At 38.3% G+C, this 20,816-nt stretch overlaps 1 protein-coding gene across 5 annotated transcripts in view; it reads right to left on the bottom strand.

Moving 5' to 3' along the window:
- Positions 1 to 19,891, bottom strand: part of KIF14 (kinesin family member 14) — a 69,086-nt gene extending 49,195 nt beyond the window's left edge. For 2 of the 5 annotated variants that reach the window (XM_037985764.2, XM_037985767.2), the window contains exons 1-13: positions 19,801 to 19,891; positions 19,464 to 19,630; positions 18,664 to 18,737; positions 16,690 to 17,931; positions 14,410 to 14,664; positions 13,494 to 13,581; positions 8,312 to 8,410; positions 6,183 to 6,235; positions 5,296 to 5,326; positions 4,791 to 4,898; positions 3,475 to 3,591; positions 2,566 to 2,681; positions 1,221 to 1,393 (exon numbers count right to left, since the gene is read on the bottom strand). In XM_037985764.2, the coding sequence (XP_037841692.2) occupies positions 1,221 to 1,393; positions 2,566 to 2,681; positions 3,475 to 3,591; positions 4,791 to 4,898; positions 5,296 to 5,326; positions 6,183 to 6,235; positions 8,312 to 8,410; positions 13,494 to 13,581; positions 14,410 to 14,664; positions 16,690 to 17,801 (2,152 nt within the window). In that variant the 5' untranslated portion in view covers positions 17,802 to 17,931; positions 18,664 to 18,737; positions 19,464 to 19,630; positions 19,801 to 19,891. The remainder of the gene's footprint in view (positions 1 to 1,220; positions 1,394 to 2,565; positions 2,682 to 3,474; positions 3,592 to 4,790; positions 4,899 to 5,295; positions 5,327 to 6,182; positions 6,236 to 8,311; positions 8,411 to 13,493; positions 13,582 to 14,409; positions 14,665 to 16,689; positions 17,932 to 18,663; positions 18,738 to 19,463; positions 19,631 to 19,800) is intronic. The other 3 variants (XM_037985765.2, XM_073011649.1, XM_037985766.2) reach the window with 3 other exon arrangements.
- Between the last annotated feature and the right edge of the window lie 925 nt (positions 19,892 to 20,816).

The raw sequence follows: 20,816 nt of genomic DNA, 5'->3' as shown, positions 1-20,816 counted from the left end.
ACCTGAAATATGCTCCCATATTAATGAACTTTCCCTGTTCATAAGTAGGAAAGCTGTATAATGTATTGACCAAAGTGGGACACTTTCGAGAGGCAAAAGGGGAATTGTTAAAGTGAAAATAAGTTTATTTAAAAAGTAAAGAAATAAAAGAATGGCTATTCACTAGGCAGAACAGCCAAAATCAAAGATTTTTCAAGCTGGAATTCAGAATATTTATTTATTTATTTAAACAGAGTCTCACTGTCGCCCAGGCTAGAGTGCAGTGGTACAATCTCGGCTCATTGCAACCTCTGCCTCCCGGGCTCAAGCAATTCTCCTGCCTCAGCTTCCCGAGTAGCCAGGATTACAGGTGCCCACCACTGTGTCTGGCTAATTTTTGTATTTTTAATAGAGATAGGGTTTCCCCATGTTGGCCAGCATGGTCTCGAACTCCTGACCTTAAATGGTCCGCCTGCCTCGGCCTCCCAAAATGCTGGGACTATAGGTATGAGCCACTGCACCCGGCTCAGAATACTAATTTTTAATGAAAACAGTCCCACTTGTGAAACACAAGGGATCCAAAAGGGCAAGGATGGACCAGGATAGAGAAAACAGATTCTTCTCTGGCTCATATATCTGAAGTGTCTATCACCTCCTGCTAAAAAGGGCGAGAGGACAAAGGGGCATGAAAAGATGATAGTTCTACATCAGCAAAGATAAAACTGTACAAATCAAGATTTCTTGCAGGCATTAAAGTCTATCCTAAATTGATGATTACCTAGAGATAAACAGAAAGCAGTATTTAGCATAAATGAAGATCAACCTATACTAGAAACTCAAGCTCAAATTGTCTCTGGGTCAATGAACTAAGCATGAGCAGAGCTAGTACATAAAATGTCAATGGAAGAGAGGTCATAAAAGAAAAACAGTAAATAGTTTTATTGGTTTTTTGCTGCACACATCTATGACTCAGTGTGTAAATTTATTGTTTAATGCTTACTGTTTCCCCCTTACCCAGACTCTGTTTTCTATGTTCTTTTTCTAATTGTCTTTCTTCTTATTTATTATCTGTCCTTCTACCTATCATCCTCCATCACTATAGGCTGATGACTAGAATCTATTAAAATAGTTATAGAAAAATACCTCTGATGTTCATAAATTGCATATTTTAAGACTGCAACTAACAATACCTGAGACTAAATTGTGGCAAAATAATTTTTAAATTCCGAGAAAATACTCACCTCTAATTAACTTGGCATTCATATCTTCATTTACTTTGGCAATGTTGACTATTAAACGGGCTTGGTTAGCATATCTAAGTGTGCTTAATGTTTCTTCTACGTTGCTGGCAGCAGGACTAATCGTAGCAATCATTGCAGTTTTTGAATTTCCACCCAGACTTTCTTTTAACAGCCTGCAAGAAAAAACGTCATAATAAGACTTTGCTTCTACAACAACTTAATAACAGTAATTATCTAGAAAGTACAAAACAAACTAGTAGGGTATATAATACAGTATTATTATACTCTATTCAAATACCATTTAAAACTTTTTCTGGTATTTGTAACTATTTCTAGATCTCATAAACACTTTTTCTCTCTTACACTTTTTATATTGTTTGAGGAGGCAACAATCTGTGCAGAGATTTTAAAATGTGGTTAATCATCAAGTATTTGTGACTGTGAGCTACCATAGGGAAGGCGCTATGTGTCTTAGTCATCTTTGTATTCCCAGTGCCACCACAACCTTTTGAAGCAGGTGCTCAATAAATGTAGAAAATGATGAATGAACATTGAAACAAAAATTCTATATTGTACTATAAGCAAAATCTTTATTTTAGAGAAAAACAGTATGAGACTTAAAACATGTATCAGTGCAAAATGAATACCACTATTTTTAACTTCCATAAGACATGAAAAAAATCAGATTTTCCCTTACAGGTTTCAAGGTGGCAACCACATTATAATAAACCAATTATAAAAACACATTACCCTCAAGTAAAGATGCAGTCCTTATCGTAAATGCCTATCAGAACTGAATATGAAATCCATACAGATGTAATCTGAATGTAACATATTGAAAATTAAATATACATTCACTAATGAAAACATTTATTGAGTACCAATGTATTAGTCACTGTGTAGTAAGCAAACAAAATAATTCAATTTCTCTTTATACAACTACCAATATGTTTGGTAGTACCATATATGTTCAAACATCAGGCACAAATAATAGTTAAGTACAAGAACAGTTATTTACACTCATATAGTACATATTATGTATTAAGAATTGTAACTAGTAATCCTCACTTACCCCTAAAACTAATAATCCTCACTTACCCCCCACTTACTGATTTTATTCCTATTTTACAGACGAGGAAACAGCCTAGAATATTAAGTAATTTACCCAAAGTCACAGAGCTTATAAGATGCTGAGCTGAGATTCAAATCCAGGTAGTTTGGCTCTAGAATTCATAATGCTTACCACCTTTCTCCATCGCAAAGTTAATGAAGTCAGTCTATCATTCTTTTCCCCATAGTATTCGCTATATTTTATACAGTTCTTTATACATCAAAAGATACTTGCCATGTAAGAACAGATTCACGATAAGGAATAAAAACTCTCTTTTGGTTTGCTTGTTCAGAAAGTGCAGATATAACTTTTCCCAAAGTTAGCAAGGACTTATTAATACTCACACCTTCCTGCATGCAAGAAAAAAAAAATTTTTAACTTAAAATACTTCTTAGCAAGAAATTTATTTCACAAAATATATTTCTCCCCTCATATAATTACTGAGTAAACACTTTTTTCTTTTCTTTTTTTTTGAGACAGAGACTCACTCTGTTGCCCAGGCTGGAGTGCAGTGGCACAAACATGGCTCACTGTAGCCTCAACCATCCAGGTTCAAGCGATCCTCCCACTTGAGCTTCTCAAGTAGCTGGGACTACAGACACATGCCACAACGCCTGTCTATAAATACTTTTTTCTATAAACTACCAACTTTCTTATGACTCAAACATATTTTCTTTTTTTGAGACGGAATCTCGCTGTGTCCCCCTGGCTGGAGTGCAGTGGCGCGATCTCGGCTCACTGCAAGCTCCGCCTCCCAGGTTCCCGCCATTCCCCTGCCTCAGACTCCCGAGTAGCTGGGACTACAGGCGCCCGCCACCGCGCCCGGCTAATTTTTTCTATTTTTAGTAGAGACGGGGTTTCACCGTGGTCTCGGCTCCTGACCTTGTGATCCGCCCGCCTCGGCCTCCCAAAGTGCTGGGATTACAGGCGTGAGCCACCGCGCCCAGCCATTATTTCATATTTTCTTTAAAAGTTAATCATAACCAAAAAGTACATATCTCTTTTTCAGCCACAGCATTGCAGTCTATAAACTGCCGATAAAGATGTATTTGGGGGGAGGTTAAGTGTATTCAGTTTGTATTCTCCTTAAAATAATGACCTCAGGAATAAATTTCATCCAAAGGAGAAAACCATTCCATTTACCTTTAGTCGATCTCCACTAGTGTGAGCCGTAGAGCAGCGCTCACTGCCTGCCAGATCTATTAAGTTAATTCGACTTGTTATTCTGTGATCATGTTCTTCCCCTTCCACAAATTCTGTCTACAGCAAAATGATATTAAATTAAAATAATTTAAGTTCTATGACTTCGCAAATATACGCTTTTTAAAGGGAAAGTTGTAAAATATTACACATCACTCTTTTATTTTTTAAATTGTCCCTTCTTGTTTTTTCAGACAGGGTCACTCTGTCGCCCAGGCTGGAGTGCAGTGGTGTGATCATGGCTCACTGCAGCCTTGATCTCCTGCGTTCAAGCAGTTCTCCCACTTTGGCCCCGGAGTAGCTGGGACTAGAGGCACATGCTGCTACACCTGCTACTTTTTTTAATTTTTGGTACAGACAAGGTCTCACTATGTTGCTCAGGCCGGTCTCAAACTCCTGAGCTCAAGTGATCCTCCTGCCTTGGCCTCTCAAAGTGCTGGAATTACAGGCATGAGCCACTGCACCTGGCCTAAAATCATCCCTTTGTGAATCTGTGATAATTTATAAAACAAAAATATTCACACGGTCTACTGAAAAGAATATATTGAGCAGTGGATAGATTATGCCAAAATAAAACAAATTACTTTAAAGAGATTACAATCCATAACCACTCAGTTATATTAAAGAAATAACAATAAATAAAGAAAAAGTTTAATGCACAAAGATGTTGCTTATCCCAGCATTATAATAGCAAAACATTTAAAAATAATATAAATGTCCAACAGTAGAGAAAAACTTGAGAAACTATAATAATTAATGGAATATTATATAGCTATTAAAATTATTTTATAAAAATTTTAATATAAAATTGTTACAGATTTTAACAGTGTGATTTTAAGTGAATTTAACTGTGATGGTAAAAAAAACTGAAAGATTATATACCAAAATGTTTAGAGGGGACTATCTGAGTCGTGGAACCTAGGGCTAAATTTCAAAAAATCTTTTACTTTCTGATGTTTTTCTAAATACTCTGCATAATTACTATATATTATTTTAAAACATACTATCATATATTGATATGATCATATCAATGGTATAATAAGCATCTATTATTGATTTAAAAATTTGGTAAATAGTATACTGCCATAAGTCATTTGGTCATTGACCAAAAGTCATTGAAACTAAGGTGTATTTCCTATAATCAAATTGAATTTATATATTTATATGACTGTACTTTTACCTTTTGATTTAAAGAAGACAGTAAGAAAAACATGAATTACTTAAATGTATTTACTATTTTGCCTGTGGAAAAAAAATACCTTGGTCTGGGTCATCACCAGGGTGAAAACTGAATGAGATCGGGAGCTTTTATCATTCATCCCAGTAGCAGCAGTAGCTCTTTGTTTATTTCCCAATTCTAGCCAACTCTTGTAAGGAAAAAGGAAGGAAGATCAGATCAGCAGACTGTAATTCATTGGTATAAAAATTAAGAGAGATAACATATTCACATTTGTAATTAATTTATAAAATGAAATGAGTACATATCTTTTAATAATTTATATTCCCATTGCCTTTTTTTCTGTCATAGAAATCTGAGGCAAGACATAATAACTTTAAAAGACTGTTTCCGTAACTCTAAGCTTACATGAAGGTTAATATTTTTAATATAGAAGAGCAATTATTTTGATGAAAACTTAAACAAAATCAGTTTGTGATAAATTAAAGAAACTAACCTTTTATTTGTAAAACAGCAATTAAGAGAAAATATGTAGGATTATGCTCTTTCTATCTAGTGAAAAGAAGACAAAATGCAATCAATCTTACCTGGATATCAGTGTAAGAACTGACAACATTCCTATTTTTAAGAAGTGAAAAGACAAAATCAATTTTACTGATGATTATACTCTTGTTCTCATAAAACAATAATAACATTTCAATTACATATTTACTCTCTGAAGGTCGCAATGGACTAATTCATGAATATTATTTTACTGATTCTCCCAGAATCTTTTATTTTCCCCATTCTTAAAGGACAGGAAATAAAATAATGCTTTAATTTTAACAAAAAGTATGATTCTTCTTAACACAATGAAGCACCTTAGCATCTTAATACTGAAGTCTAAATCACAATGCCAAAAGATATACTTTAACACATATGTATATGTATAGGTATATTTATATGTGGGTGTATATGGGTCCCAATACAATCCCAGATGTATTAAATGCAGCTGAGTTAATACTTAATCATTTTTCTTTTCCTTTAAGAAAGCATTTGGAGGGTTGGAAAAGAAAGTAAAGGCCTCCTGGCATGTATCAAACTCTTAACTCTTCTTACTACCTCCTTTCCTGTTTAGCTTAGAGTCATAGGTATAAAAAGCAGGTTGAGAGGGAAGACTTAATTAATGATGAATGGAAGGGGTAAAAGGGAGAAAAAGCAAATATTTACTTCATACTCAGTATAATGAATACTCCATGGCAGACACTTTACAGGTACTGTGAAAGATACAAGCAAGTATATAAACAAGTAACTAACACGCTATGGAAAGAGAGGGAAAACTCAACTGGACAATATCAAGGGTAGAAGGCGAAATAGTTACCCAGGGTTTCAAAGTTAGGAAGGCCAATGAGAATACAATAAAGATTATGGGAGAGTAACATTCACTCTATTCATTTGTTTTATACTCTTTGCCCTTGCTGAGCCAAACACTTACATTGACAGTGCTTCAACATATGGTCCATAAACAGGATGTTCCCTCACTCTCAGCTAGTAGAAGCAAATACATGCATCATTAGGAGTATGACAAATATTTCATATAATTTTAAATGATCGGCTTTTTCTATATCTTGAGTTTAAGGTAAGAGATTTGTCTTTATCCAGAAACACACACACACACACACACACACACACACACACACACACACACAAAAGCTCTCACAAAAACAAATCTGTGAGGCATTAGGAAACAGCTTCAATATAAAAAACTGTTTATAGTAGTACAATATGCAATAATATATTATAGCATCAAATGTCTTACTAGTTTTTTTATTCTTAAAAACTGGTATTAGAATTGTCTAATAGACAATAATTAGAACAATATATTTTAGCATCAGATGTCTTACCTGTTTGTTTGTTTGTTTGTTTTTGAGATGGAGTCTTGCTCTGTTGTCCAGGCTGGAGTGCAGTGGCACAATCTTGGCTCACTGCAACCTCTGCCTCCAGGGTTCAAGCGATTCTCTTATCTCAGCTGCCTCAGTAGCTGGGATTATAAGACAGCGCCACCACACCGGCTAACTTTTGTATTTTTAGTAGACAGGAGTTTCACCATGTTGGCCAGGCTGGTCGGGAACTCCTAACCTCAAGTGATCCGCCCACCTCGGCCTCCCAAAATGCTGGGATTACAGGCGTGAGCCACCACACCCAGCTTATCTTCCTAGTTTTTCAGTAAGACATTTGAATTTTAAATCTTGCAGTAGCTATGATTTATATACTTTTAAATGCTCTCTAAAACATATTTGTTAAATTTCAGACATTAAAATTTTTCTTTATTGTTACATTATACATTTTCAACTTTGTGAGCAGAAGCTTTAAACATACAGAAATCATAGAAGCAAACATCAAGTTTTGTTTAAGTTTCTTGATGTTGCCAATAGTAAATGGCACGACCACGGGCAAGTGAAGAAGGCAGCTGACTTTTTTTTTTTCCTTGAGAGACTCTCGCTCTGTCGCCAGGCTGGAGTGCAGTGATGCAATCTCGGCTCACTGAAACCTCCGCCTCCCAGTCAAGTGATTCTCCTGACTCAGCCTTCTGAGGAGCTGGGACTACAGGCATGTGCCATCACGCCTAGCTAATTTTCGTATTTTTAGTAGAGATGGAATTTCACCATGTTGGCCAGCATGGTCTCGATCTCTTCACCTTGCGATCTGCCCACCTCAGCCTCCCAAAGTGCTGGGATTACAGGCGTGAGCCACCGCGCCTGGCTGACTTATTTAGATTTTTGTTTATTGTGCTCCAAGGTCCATTGCAAAGTTAAAAATTTTAAATTCAAATAGCAGTTTTTTTAAAAAATGATATAATTGTGAAACTTTCTATTCACAGATTATCTACAAGGTATGAATTTGCAAAGTAACCCATTGAAATACATATTCTATAATAAAATATAATTTTAAAAAGTTTTACTACATTTTGGCTTATAGACTTAGGGATCTGGTGTTCAACTTACACGGTCCAACTAAATCTTGGAACAACTATTTTATCTTTAGTTTTACACAATTCTTTATTAAAATAAGAGGTTAAATCTAACAACTAATTTAATTTCTACTAATGATAATGTTCTGCTTATTTTCTTTTTTTCATTTTTTATTTTTTGGAGACAAACTCTCACTCTGTCGCCCAGGCTGGAGTACAGAGGCTCGATCTTAGCTCACTGCAACCTCCGCCTCCTAGGTTCAAGCAATTCTCTTGCCAGAGCCTCCCAAGTAGCTGGGACTACAGGCGCAAGCTGCCATGTCTGGCTAATTTTTTGTATTTTAAAATTTTTTGTATTTTAAAAACCCCTGAGACAGGGTTTCACCGTGTTGCCCAGGCTGGTCTTGAACTCCTGAGCTCAGGCAATCCGCTCCCCTCAGCCTCCTAAAGTGCTGGGATTACAGAAGTGAGCCACTGCGCCCAGCCAATGTTCCACTTATTTTCTAAATAATCTAATTGGACTATAGATCCAAACATTTGCTGTCATATATTTCTAGTAAAAGTTTAAGCTATATCGTCCAGAGAATGCAAATAATTAGATGCATTTATAAGAACAGAAATTCAAAACCAATAATAAATTGTTTTAATCTTACTGGTTGCTTTCTCTGCCCATTTTCATCTTTACAAACCAGAAGATCATGAATTTTTTCATTATATACTTCAAAGAAGCTCATTTCAATGTGATAGCTGACCTAGTAGAAATAGAAACACAGCACATAATTTATTTTAATGTTTTGCAAATAATATCTGTGATTAGGATCTAGCATCCAAAATATATAAATATATAAAAATATCTTACAACTCAACAACGTAACAGCCCAATTTTAAAATACACAAAGGACTTGAATAGACATTTCTCCAAAGAAGAATGTACAAATGGCAAACAAGCACATGAAAAGATGATCAACATCATTTCTCAGTAGGGAAATGCAAATCAAAATCACAGTGAAAAACCACTTCACACCCACTAGGATGGCAATAATACGAAGAAGAAGTGGAAACCAACAAGTGTGGGTGAAGATGTGGAGAAACTGGAACCCTCCTCCATTGCTAGTGGATGTAAAATGGTACAGCCACTTGGAAAATAGCTGACAGTTCCTTGAAAGGTTAAAACTAGAATTACCAGGCCGGGCACAGTGGCTCACACCTGTAATCCCAGCACTTTGGGAGGCCGAGGTGGGAGGATCATTTGAGATCAGGAGTTCGAGACCCGCCTGGCCAACATGGTGAAACCCTGTCTCTACTAAAAATACAAAAATTAGCCAGGCGTGGTGCCGGTGCCTGTAATTCCAGCTACTTGGGAGACTGAGGCAGGAGAATCGCTTGAACCCGAGAGGTGGAGGTTACAGTGAGCTGAGATCGTGCCACTGCACTCCAGCCTAAGCGACAGAGCGAGATTCCATCTCAAAAAAAAAAAGAAAGAATCACCATAGAAATTTGGAAATTCCACTCCTATACATTCCAAAACAATTGAGAACAGGTATTCAAACAAAAACATGTACCAGTGTTCACAGCAGGACTATTCACAATAGCCAAAAGGTATAAACAACCTAAATGTCCATCAACTGATAAACAGATAAACAAAACTGGCATATCTATACAATGAAATATTATTCAGTCATTAAAAGGAATGAAGTACTGTATATGCTACAATGCAGATGAACCTCAATACATTATGCTAAGTGAAAGAAGCCAAACACAAAATATCACATACTGCATGATTCCATTTATATGAAATTTCCACAGAACAGGTAAATTCATAGAACAAAAGCAAATTAGTAGTTGCCAGGGATTGGGGAGAAGGGGGAATGGATTGTGACTGCTTAATGGGTAGAGGGTCCCCTTTGAGGGTAATGAAAATTTTTTAGGACTAGAGGTAATAGTTGTACAACATTATAAATGTACTGAATACCACTGAATTGTATACTTTGAAGTGGTTAATTTGATGTTATATGAATTTTATCTCAATAAAAAAAATTTGAATATGAACAACAACAAAAGTCCTTGCATTTCTTCTTAACTTCTACATAAGGTTCAATTAAATCCAATAAGCATTTCTTAAGTACCTACCTACTGTGTGTATGGCTTTAGGTTATTGTCAGAAAGACATAAAGAAGTGTAAGACAAGGTTCTTGCCCATGAGGCTAAGATCTCAGAGACATATAACATACCTTCCAACAGACAAAACATAGCAATAGAAAATTAATTAAGCAACAAAATGAGATGACTATAAATAAAATGACTAATCAGAAAAGGGAAAATTTAGGATGGCCAGAGAGAACAGGGAAGGAGGAAATAGAATGTGAGGCATGAGAGACAGAGTAGACTAAACCAGAAAGAGGGGTAGGGCATTCTTGGGTAAGGACAGCAGCATCTGTGCACCGCATGTGCTCAAAATAGGAAAGACACCCTGTAGGTTGACATTTTATCTGGTAAGATGGAACGTTAAATTAATTCTTCCTGATTGGAGCAGAAAGCAATCATTAGACTAAGTGGGCTGAGCTTCTCCTCCTTTTGACTCAGAAAGATACAGTGTAGAGGCCAAAAAGGGAAAACTTTGCTTCTAAACAGTTCTTCTGACAGTTAGGGCATGGTTTCCTTATCAGAGAATAAATTTCATCCACTGACCCAGAAGTGAGTCAGCAAGCATCTAACAGAATTGGAAGCTTCAAGGGAGTGTCAAAGAGATTTAAGTTCAATTCACCAAATATTTATTGTGCCCTATAAGGTACAAAGCATTCTTCTAGGAGCTGTGGGAAAATATGAGATGAACTGGACATAGTTTTTATCCTGAAAGAACTCAGAATCTAATTGGATATGCAATATAGTACATGAGTAATAAAAGACAGAATATAGTTGGTGTCATGAGAGAGAAACAAAACACTTCCAGACAAAGAGACCAGGTATATGGGAACACCAAGTAATTATAAGGTAATTGCCAAATGCTATGAACAGGGATGGGGGCTGTCAGAATTCAATAAATATGTAATAATGCTTTTATTATGTAAAGTAGTATTTTATGTTACAGAAGCTCCAGGAAGACTTAGAAATGAAAATGTGGTGTAGGGAACAAATTAGAAAAGGTAGTTGGGGCCACATTGGAGAGGACCCACTTTTTTCTTCTCCTTTGAGGCTCCTGGCATCGTGCTTGTACACCACCTTCTCTTACCCCCATCCACGTACTATTATCTTCTACCATCCTGATATAACCACATTTAGTGGGGTTCACTATGTACCAGGCACTCTTCAAACCCTTTTGTATAGATCAACTCATTCAATCCTCACAACAAATCTATGAGAATGATATTGTCAATATCATCTCTATTTTCTGTTCCGAAACACAGAGACATTAAGTAAATTGTTCAAGATCACATTTCTACTGCAGTGATAAAGCTTAGATTCAAATTCAAATAATGTATCTCCAAAGTCCAAGCTCTTTTTTGTTTTTGTTTTTGTTTTTTTTTTTTTGAGACAGAATCTCGCTCTGTCACCCAGGCTGGAGTACAGTGGCATGATCTCAGCTCACTGCAATCTCTGCCTCCAGGGTTCAAGTGATTCTCCTGCCTCAGCCTCCCAAACAGCTAAGATTACAGGCGACCGCCACCACACCCAGCTAATTTTTGTATTTTTAGTAGAGACAGGGTTTCACCATGTTGGCCAGGCTGGTCTCAAACTCCCAACCTCAAGTGATCCGCCTGCCTCGGCCCCCCAAAGTGCTGGGATTACAGGAGTGAGCCACCATGCCTGGCTGACCATGCTCTTAAGCATTCATTACACTATGCCATTCAATGACATAGTCATTCCATGCAAAATTCCGAGCCTTCCATCCTTTGAAATAATTCCAAAGACCTTTGCCTCAACTTTGCTTCAGCTTCACTTATCTCTCTCTCCCTGGCTTTACCTTCAAATTACTATCCTTCTAAAATGTGAACAGCCAATAGAGGACTCTACCCTACAGGCCCACAGCTTTCTCACTCCCTTATGCCCACTAAACTTGGACTTGAATCATATTTCCTCTCATAGTCTCAAGACCACCAGGTTTCTATTGATCCCCATATTCCTCTTATTTTCAATTTAATTACTGGGAATGAGAGGTTGAGGGTAGAAGAAGACAGAGGACAGGCAGTATATCTACAGAGCAGACAGAACTCATCATTACTCAAATCTACTTTTCCTCTTGTGATCTCAAAAAAATGACATCGGTATCTAATCTGGTTGTCCAACATTAAATTCTCTCTCCCTCATCCTCCATTTCCAATAATCAGCAAGTCTTACCAGTTATACTTACTAAGATAGTCCTTCATGAGTCAAGTTCTGCTTGCCTGTCTAGTTTATTCTTTTTTTTTGAGACGGAGTCATGCTCTGTAGCCCAGGCTGAAGTGCAGTGGCGCAATCTCGGCTCACTACAACCTCCATCTCCCGGGTTCAAGCAATTCTCCTGCCTCAGCCTCCCAAGTAGCTGGGATTACAGGCATGTGCCACCACACCTGGCTAATTTTTGTATTTTTAGTAGAGACAGATTTCACCATGTTGGCCAGACTGGTCTCGAACTCCTGACCTCAGGTGATCTGCCCGCTTTGGCCTCCCAAAGTACTGGGATTATAGGAGTGAGCCACCACACCCACCCTCTAGTTTCTTCTCTTTTCACTCTCCACCCTCAAATTCCATGCTCAAAGCAAAGTAAACAATTTATAGATTCCCAAAGGCTCCCTACTTTTTTGCTTTGAAAGCAAAGCATAGTACATGCATGGTACATGCTGCTCCCTCTTCCTGGAATGTCCTTCTCCCCTTCTTCACCAAGCTAATAATGCTATGTAGCCTTCAAAAATAAGCTCAGCTGCTCCTTCTTCTAAGAGAATGTCTCCCTCCAACCTTGTATGTTCTCACTTACATGTTCTATTAGAGCATCTACTTTAGTTTGCTTAGCATTTAATTGATTGTACTTGGCTGTTAACTGACTTATTTCTCCCACTACACTCCTTTGAATACAGGAACTGGGTCTTTTAACTCCAGACCCCTAATCGAGCACAATTTTCCCAATTTCCCTTATCATAAAAAATATTGGAGGAAAAGCATGAAAATTGTAAAATCCCAAACTCTACACCAGACCAACTGACTCAGAACTCCCAGAAGAGATTTTTAGCAAGTGTGCACACACACATACACATGCACATATATGTCCCTGCCAAGAATCCCCAGTTAATTCTTATGACCAAGTAAATTTGAGGAAAAAAAAAATTGATCTAACAAGCTGCCTAGCAACAGCAGAATGCTCGGTAAAAGGTAGCTGAATGTATAAATGAATAAGTGAAACAGGAAGCCAGTACAACCTATTCAGGTATAGTACAGTGGAAAAAGTGTGGCTTTTGAAGTCAACTCTGGGTTCAAATTCCAATTTCACTACTCTTTCTGATTCACACTGTCCAAAAGTTTACGCCTGCTGTCCTTAGTTAAGTCTGTGCACCTATCTGACTACAAAGACATGTATAATAGCACATAGCTACCACATTTGTGAGCCTCTACGTATACACCAAAGTAAAGCAAAAACGAGAGAAGACAGAAGAGACAACTTCGCTATCACTGCCCACCAGGTGAAATTGATTCTGAATTTAGAATTTCCACCCTCCCTCTCCATACCACTGTTCCAAAGAATAGTGATCTATAAATTAGAACTGATCTTGCATTAAGTATTTCCTTAGTGGCCATGACTGATTTCAACTTAATTTGACTATTTTCTACTCTGATAAGAAGCTTGCAGGTACTATAAGAACATACCTCTTGGGTTTGTTTTCTGGCTACTTGAGAAAAAAGATCTTCACAAAATCTTGGAATTATTCCTGGTTCTTCACTAAATCCCATCATCCTGAAAAATACATTATGAATAAGGAGGAAATAAAACTAATTCATTTTTTTTTTATTCTTTTTGGGGAAATAGGCAGGGAAGGGAGTAGGACGCAAGTTCATGGAATCTCATAATTAAGAATCTGGACTCTGGAGTTAAATCTGCCTGAGTCCAAATCGTGACTCCAAGATACTTAACCTCACTAAACTTAAATTTCCTCTACTGTAAAATGGGAATAATAAAACTGTCTAATTCAGAGAATTGCTGTGAGAGAATATAAGCAAAGTCTTTAGCACAGCGCCTGGAATATAGTAAGAACTCAAATGTTAGCTACTGTTAAAATGCTGAGTATTTCCTTCTAGGACAGGTATCATTATCATAGCTACCATTTATCAGATGTCCCCCTACTCCTTTCTTTTTAAGAGATGGCGACTAAGTTGCCCAGGCTGGACTCGAACTCCTGAGCTTAAGCAATCCTCCTACCTCAGCTTCCCAAGTAGCTGAGACTACAGGTGTGTGCCACCACACCTAGCTTAGACGCCTTACTTTTAATTCTCGCCAAAATACTTATAAGATAACCTCTCTGGGCCTCAGTTTACATAAAATATATAAAGTACAGTAAAATGGGGCCAGTGATAATTACAAGATGAACTGTATCAAGGTAAATGTGTAAACTGAAGCCCAGAGGCTAAGTAAATTGCCCAAGTTTGCAGAACTAGTATATAAAATGGATGAGATTTGGGCAAAGATCTGTGTGGTTTCAAAACTATATTCTTTCTATCACCCCCATGCCACTTCTCACAAAAGTATATTTAAACACTTGGATAATTGCATTCCAATACAACTTACGTATATGATTTTCCAGAGCCAGTCTGACCATAAGCAAAAAGACAGGTATTGAAGCCTTCAAAGGCTCTTTCTAGGAGTGGTGCTGCTAGCTTCTCATAGACAGTTGTCTGGCTAGCATAGTGAGGATGACATTCATCAAAAGACCAGAATGAAACATCATAAATAAAACTATAAACTTGTTTCATGTCAGGATGTTCCACAGTTATTTCTTTCCCACTCATGAAGACCACCTGGGATGCTTTTTCAATCTTCTCTCTTGAAAGAAGCACAAAGAAAAAAATCAAGTAACTAAAATTGTCATGGGTATTATTCTCACAGAACATAATAAATACCTCAAAACTATTTAAACAATCTTCCAAGGCAAGATAATCCTTTAGTTTTATGTGGAAAATGCAGATAAGCAAACAATTTTAGTGGGTTTCCAAAATATATTTCCTGTGGCTTCAGTGCCCCCAAAGGGAAAATTCCAGATTTCTCCTTTAAACCTATCCTACTTTTACAAGATTTTTTTCCTCTTTTTTTTTTCTCTTGAACTACACCTTTCCCCATCCCACCTACTATAATCTACCTATACTCTTCGTTCAAATCTAGAAACATCTTTCTTATACAAAGTTGGGGGGTACCAATCTAAATAAAGCTGGCATAAAATACAAATATAATTTTAACAAACTCAGTTGACTATAAGTTTGAATCATAAGTCTCTCTTGGCTACTAAAGATCTCTCCTTCTTACTCTAGATTCTCTTCCTTAAAATCATGAATCTTCATGTATACCCTTTTTCCCTTTGAGACTTAGGTGGAAATCTTTCACTTACTTTAGATCTACAGAAAAACATCATCACTCCTTGTCTGGCTCCAGATATCCACTCCCTCCCCCCTCCACCCCTGACTCTGTGACTGCTTTAAATCAGAATTTATTCTGGAAAAAACACCTGCCTCATCAATTTGACAAGTACTCTACCCTGGCCCTGCTTTCAAGTCTTGTCTGATGAGTTTGGAATCAGACATTTGGTTCCTTAATAAGTTCAGTATAGTCATCCATCTTGCGTTTTGTCCCTACCAGCTCTTTCTATTGTTTCTCTTCCTATCATGGTTCTTGAGGCTCTGTTAGGCATTCCAATTCTCTCAAACCAACTCACCCTCAGTTCTCCCTCTTAATACTAACCCATTTGCACAAAAAAGGTTCTACAGTACTGTATAACTTGCCTTTAACTACTGACCCCTTAGGTTCAAACTGGAGGTTCCTGCCCCAATGCAGTGGTCACCATATCCTCTTCTAACTTGCTTAGATACACAGCTTCAAGTTAAACACTATTAATCCTGTGAAGTTTTTCACTGTCCCTTAAAATATTTTAAACTACTACATCAAAATATTTTAAAACAATTATATTTTGTCACATTCACATTTTCTCATGTCCATCTTTTCCAACCTTATCTTTAATCTGTGTCTTTCCCACCCACAACCACTTTTAGAGAGAGATTTTTTGCCATCAAAATCAAATCTAATGCATCACTGCATTTATAACTACTATATAGTAATCGGAGACGATGATGATGGTAATCACTACTCTGGAAAGGGTTTTGAAAGGACCTCTTTAGGGAACCAGTAGTTTGTTATGGTTTTTTTTTTGTTTTGTTTTGTTTTTTTGAGACAGACAGAGTCTTGTTCTGTCACCCAGGCTGGAGTGCAGTGGCCTGATCTCAGCTCAGTACAGCCTCTGCCTCCCAGGTTCAAGTGATTCTCCTGCCTCAGCCTCCCGAGTAGCTGGGATTACAGGTGTGCACCACCACACCTGGCTAATTTTTCTATTTTTAGTAGAGACAGGGTATCACCATATTGGCCAGGCTGGTCTCAAACCCCTGGCCTCAAGTGATCTGTCTGCCTCGGCCTCCCAAAGCACTGGGATTACAGGTGTGACCCACCACACCTGGCCTGTTATGGCTCTTTTTAAGGGATAGGTATAACATTCCAGCATATATTGCAGATCTGAAAGCAGATTTCATTAGAGACCTAAGTGACTTATTCAGACTTTTTAAAAACAATATATCTAGAGAAACTTCAACATACAAAATATGGTGATTCAATTTTTAAATTTTATAGTCAGTCATCAAAAATTATCAACACACTACAACTAGACCTAAAAGTTCTCTCTATATAAAAATATTGCCAACAAGTTTCAAGTTTGAAGATGCATGAATACAGACTTTCCAAAGGCAAAGAGGAATTAAAGGTACGTTACATGTAACTGCTTGGCTTTAGATTTTGAAAGGCGTCACATACCTCTTAGTGAAAGGCCTTACGCGTACTGCCACTGTCACTTGACTATTCTCTACTTTTAAGGGGTCTTTTCCTGCAGAGGTGTTCTGAACTACAGTTTCTTCTTCAGGAAGGATTGTATTTTCTGCTGACCTTTCCTGTTTATTCGCAAGAAAGGAACTTTTTGGTCTTTGTTTAACTTGAAGGTTAGACATTCTATTCTTCAGTATTGATGGAGCTGGGCTCTTAAGCTGAGGCAGACCGCACTTTGGTGTCAATTTGTGTTCTGTTGTACATTTCGTAGGTGTTCTTTTTTCTAAGCTCCCAAATTTATTTGAAGTTTTTGCAATTTCCTTCCCAATAGTTCTATGATGCAAGTTTCCTGTTCCCGACACTTTGATATCCAACTTGCTCTGAGTAGGTTTTGTTGTCAAGTGTCCTGATCTAACAACTTCAGTCTGACTCAGGGAAGCAATGGGTGCTCTATTACTTGAGTACTTAAGTGCAATATTTTCATTTGCTCTACTGGGGGGAGAAAATATTTCTTTGTATTTCTTATCAGCCATCATTTCAATGACTTGTGGATCTTTATCTAAAGGTACACAAGAGGCAACAAAAGAGTTTTTAGCATTATTTACAATCTTTACATTTGTTCTACTTTCCTTAGAAACACCATTATTTTCTGTTTCACCTCCCACATTCAGTGTCATTTTGACAGAATCTGTTTCAGCTGTTTTCCACTTTTCTTCAGAATCTGTTTTAGCACGACGTTGTAATGTAAGATGTGTTTCTGCTGTTTTTTCAGTTGTGTCTTCCAAATCCCTACCAAGCAAAGATGATTCTTTGTTCCTTGTAGTTCTTCTCTGAAGTGTCAATTTACCTACAGGATTAGGGGTAAGGGGCATGTCTGCTGTTTTTTCACTGGCAGAAATAACGTAAGTGCTATTTATGTCTCTGACTTTACCTGCAGATCTCAATAATGGATCATAATTTTCACATTCTGACATATCTGACTTCAAATGCAGCTTAAGTCGGCTACTGTGGGTGAGGGCATTCAGTGATGAACTATTTTGGGAAGAAGGAATATCAAGAATATCGCCGCGGTTATTTCTATTATGAGTACTGTGTAATGACATTTTGGCAGTTATTTTAAAAAAGAATAATGACAGTTATTTTAAAAAAGAATAAGACCCTAAGCTCTTCTTTGGACATTCATTTGATTTCCAGCCATTTCTTATGTATCCGTTTCTGAAAATACCTGCTAAACTGAAAGAAAAAAAAAAGATTTAGATTACATAGACTACAAACAAGCTTCAAAAATATATAGAGAACATCCTATTGTGTAAGTAAATTCCCAGAGGCATATATTACAATAGATCACAATCTGCAGCTCAGATACTGCTTCCAAGCAACTTCAGGCAAGTCTCTCAGAGAACTACCATCATTATTCAACAAATATTGACGAACTTTCCACTAGTGCCAGGCCCTCTGATAGATAGTGTAGACTTCAAAGACAAGAATACAATTCCCATTTCTTTAGTCTAGAATAAATATACTGATAAGCCATATATCAGGCCAAATGTGTCAAGTGACTTAGATGTAAAAAGTGGATGTCAACATAGATTTTCAAGTACTCCCAGCTTGGGGAGTGGGAAGGACTAAAGGAAACCCTAGCACCTAAATCAGAGTGTGGAGCAAAGTATTTTTATAAATACCTGCTACAAAGTATTTTCTTTTTTCCACCAATGTTCCATAAGAAGGTTTATTTTATTTGTATAAAAATATATATATATTTTTTTGGACGGAGCCTTGCTGTGTCGCCAGGCTGGAGTGCAGTGGGGGGACCTTGCCTTGCTGCAACCTCCACCTCCCGTATTCAAGCAATTCTCCTGCCTCAGCCTCCCAAGGAGCTGGGACTATACGGGCGCCCACCACCACGCCCAGCTAATTTTTGTTGGCCAGGATGGTCTCGATTTCTTGACCTTGTGATCCACCCACCTCGGCCTCCCAAAGTGCTGGATTACAGGTGTGTGCCACCGCGCCCAGCCCATGTATGTTGAATACAGGAATGCCTACAGAGAAGATTAAATTGATTGGTGTCAGGAGGCAGATTATTCCCAAGTACCACAGGCAGTAAGTACAATAAGAACTGTAAATTAATTGTGTTGAGAAAAAACATGCAAGATTAGATAAACAGACAACCCGCCCTTTAGCAGTAAGACAAATTATACAGAGGTGTATGTAAATATACAGCAACAATATCTATCAGGTATTAACGTTTTAAAGAAAGGGAACAGCAGTGACAGCTAAGAGACCTGGCTTTTAGTCAATTTAGTATCCAACTCCTTACAAGGATGTAAACAAGACTTTAAATTTGCATGCCGGGTTCTAACCTGTAAAATGACACTGGTTCAAACTATTGCAAAGATTATTGCTATCGAGGAACAAATTAATGGAAGGTAATTTTTAAATGAGGCTTTTAAATGTTTACATAAATAACAGTCGTTACAAAAAAAAAATTCGTCAGGTTATAAGCATCTCCCATCAACGTTTCAACTCAAAATACAAAATTCTCCTGTTATGAAATGAATTTAAGGGCAAAAATAAAAGATTCTGTAAATTCTCTTGCAACTAAAAACCATTTGCGATTTGCACAAATCAATACGGTTTCTGTTTGAGGAGTTTCGCCATCAGATTTTAAAGAGCACTGGAAGGATTACAAGGAATCCAAACCAAAACATCCGGTGATTCTGTTCTTTCTCTGCTAGTCATTACTAGGGGCTATGACTAAGAATTACCTCTTAATGCCAACCGACTCGGGGAGACTCGGGGAGAAGCCCGCGGGCCCAGCGGCCATGAAGTCCGCCTTCTCGGTCCCAGCAGAGACGAAGAGAAGGGCGAAGACGAAGACAGAGAGAAGGGCGCTGTCCTGCGCCCTTCGTTCGGGGACCCCTGTGCCGCCGACCTGGAATTGTGAGGAATTGAATGCGGGAACTGAGCTAAGACCACCCGCACGCAGCGCAGCGGTCGCCTGCACGGAAAGCGTCCGCACGCCCTCCCCAGTGCCGAAACTTCACCCCTCCGCAGAGTCCGACACCTTGGGGACCCCCTCAAGACAGTCCCCATGCCACTCACCACCTCCAGCGCCGGCTCCCCAGAAGGCCGCAATTTGAATGGGCGCCCCGCCTTCTGATTGGCTGCTGGGCGTTGCGTCCGGTGCCGCGCCTTCGTTTCCTCCCGCCCCCCGGAAGTGCCGGTGGTTGGGCTCCAGTAGCCGTACCTGAATGCTAGATTCGCCCTACCCTCATCTCCCAGGCGACGCTCCCGCCGCTTCTCGGGTTCTGCTAAAGCGTGGAGCTTGGTCCGCTTTAAATCGGACCGGTGGAAGGGGCGGCGGTCGCGGGCGCAGCGGGCACCTCGTTGAAGTGGGTGTTAAACGAAAAGCACGACAGTGACACTCTTGTCGATCTTTAATCTAAAAGAAGCCATTACATCGAAGTCTTCACATTGTAAAGGGATATTTGCCCCCATGTTAATCATAATAATTAAATTTTCTAGTGTTTCCTACGCCAGGCGTTCAAGTAGGAAATATGCTAAATGTCTTATAGGAATTTTTAAACACTCAGTCCTGAAAATCTTGTGAGATAAATGTTAATGTTATCCCTAGTTTACACACGAGGAACTGAGGTTTAGAGTTAAACTTGTGAAAGATCAGACAATTAGCAGTGGCATAACTAGAACTCGAAGGTTCTTGCCGCCATACAGTGTAACTCCGTTTCAGTAAAAGTTCCCGTTTTTTTTGTTGTTTGTTCTTTTTTTTTGAGACGGAGTCTCGCTGTGTTGCCCAGGCTGGAGTGCAGTGGCCCCTGCAACCTCCGCTTCCCAGGTTCAAGCAATTCTCCTGCCTCAGCCTCCCAAGTAGCTGGGATTACAGGCACGTGCCACCACACCTGGCTAATTTTTGTATTTTTAGTAGAGACGGGGTTTCACCATATTGGCCAGGCTGGTCTCACATTCCTGACCTTGTAATCTGCCAGGGTGACCCACTGCGCCGCCCAGGCCCCCGTAAGATTTTGAAATCTGAAAAAAAATTACAAATGCATTCTGAAAAATAACCAGATAAATGAGAAAGACTAGATAAATAGATATTG

The sequence above is a fragment of the Chlorocebus sabaeus genome, chromosome 25, assembly GCF_047675955.1.
Source record: "Chlorocebus sabaeus isolate Y175 chromosome 25, mChlSab1.0.hap1, whole genome shotgun sequence".
NCBI classification, from domain to species: domain Eukaryota; kingdom Metazoa; phylum Chordata; class Mammalia; order Primates; family Cercopithecidae; genus Chlorocebus; species Chlorocebus sabaeus.
This window is presented reverse-complemented; position numbering and strand designations above follow the sequence as displayed.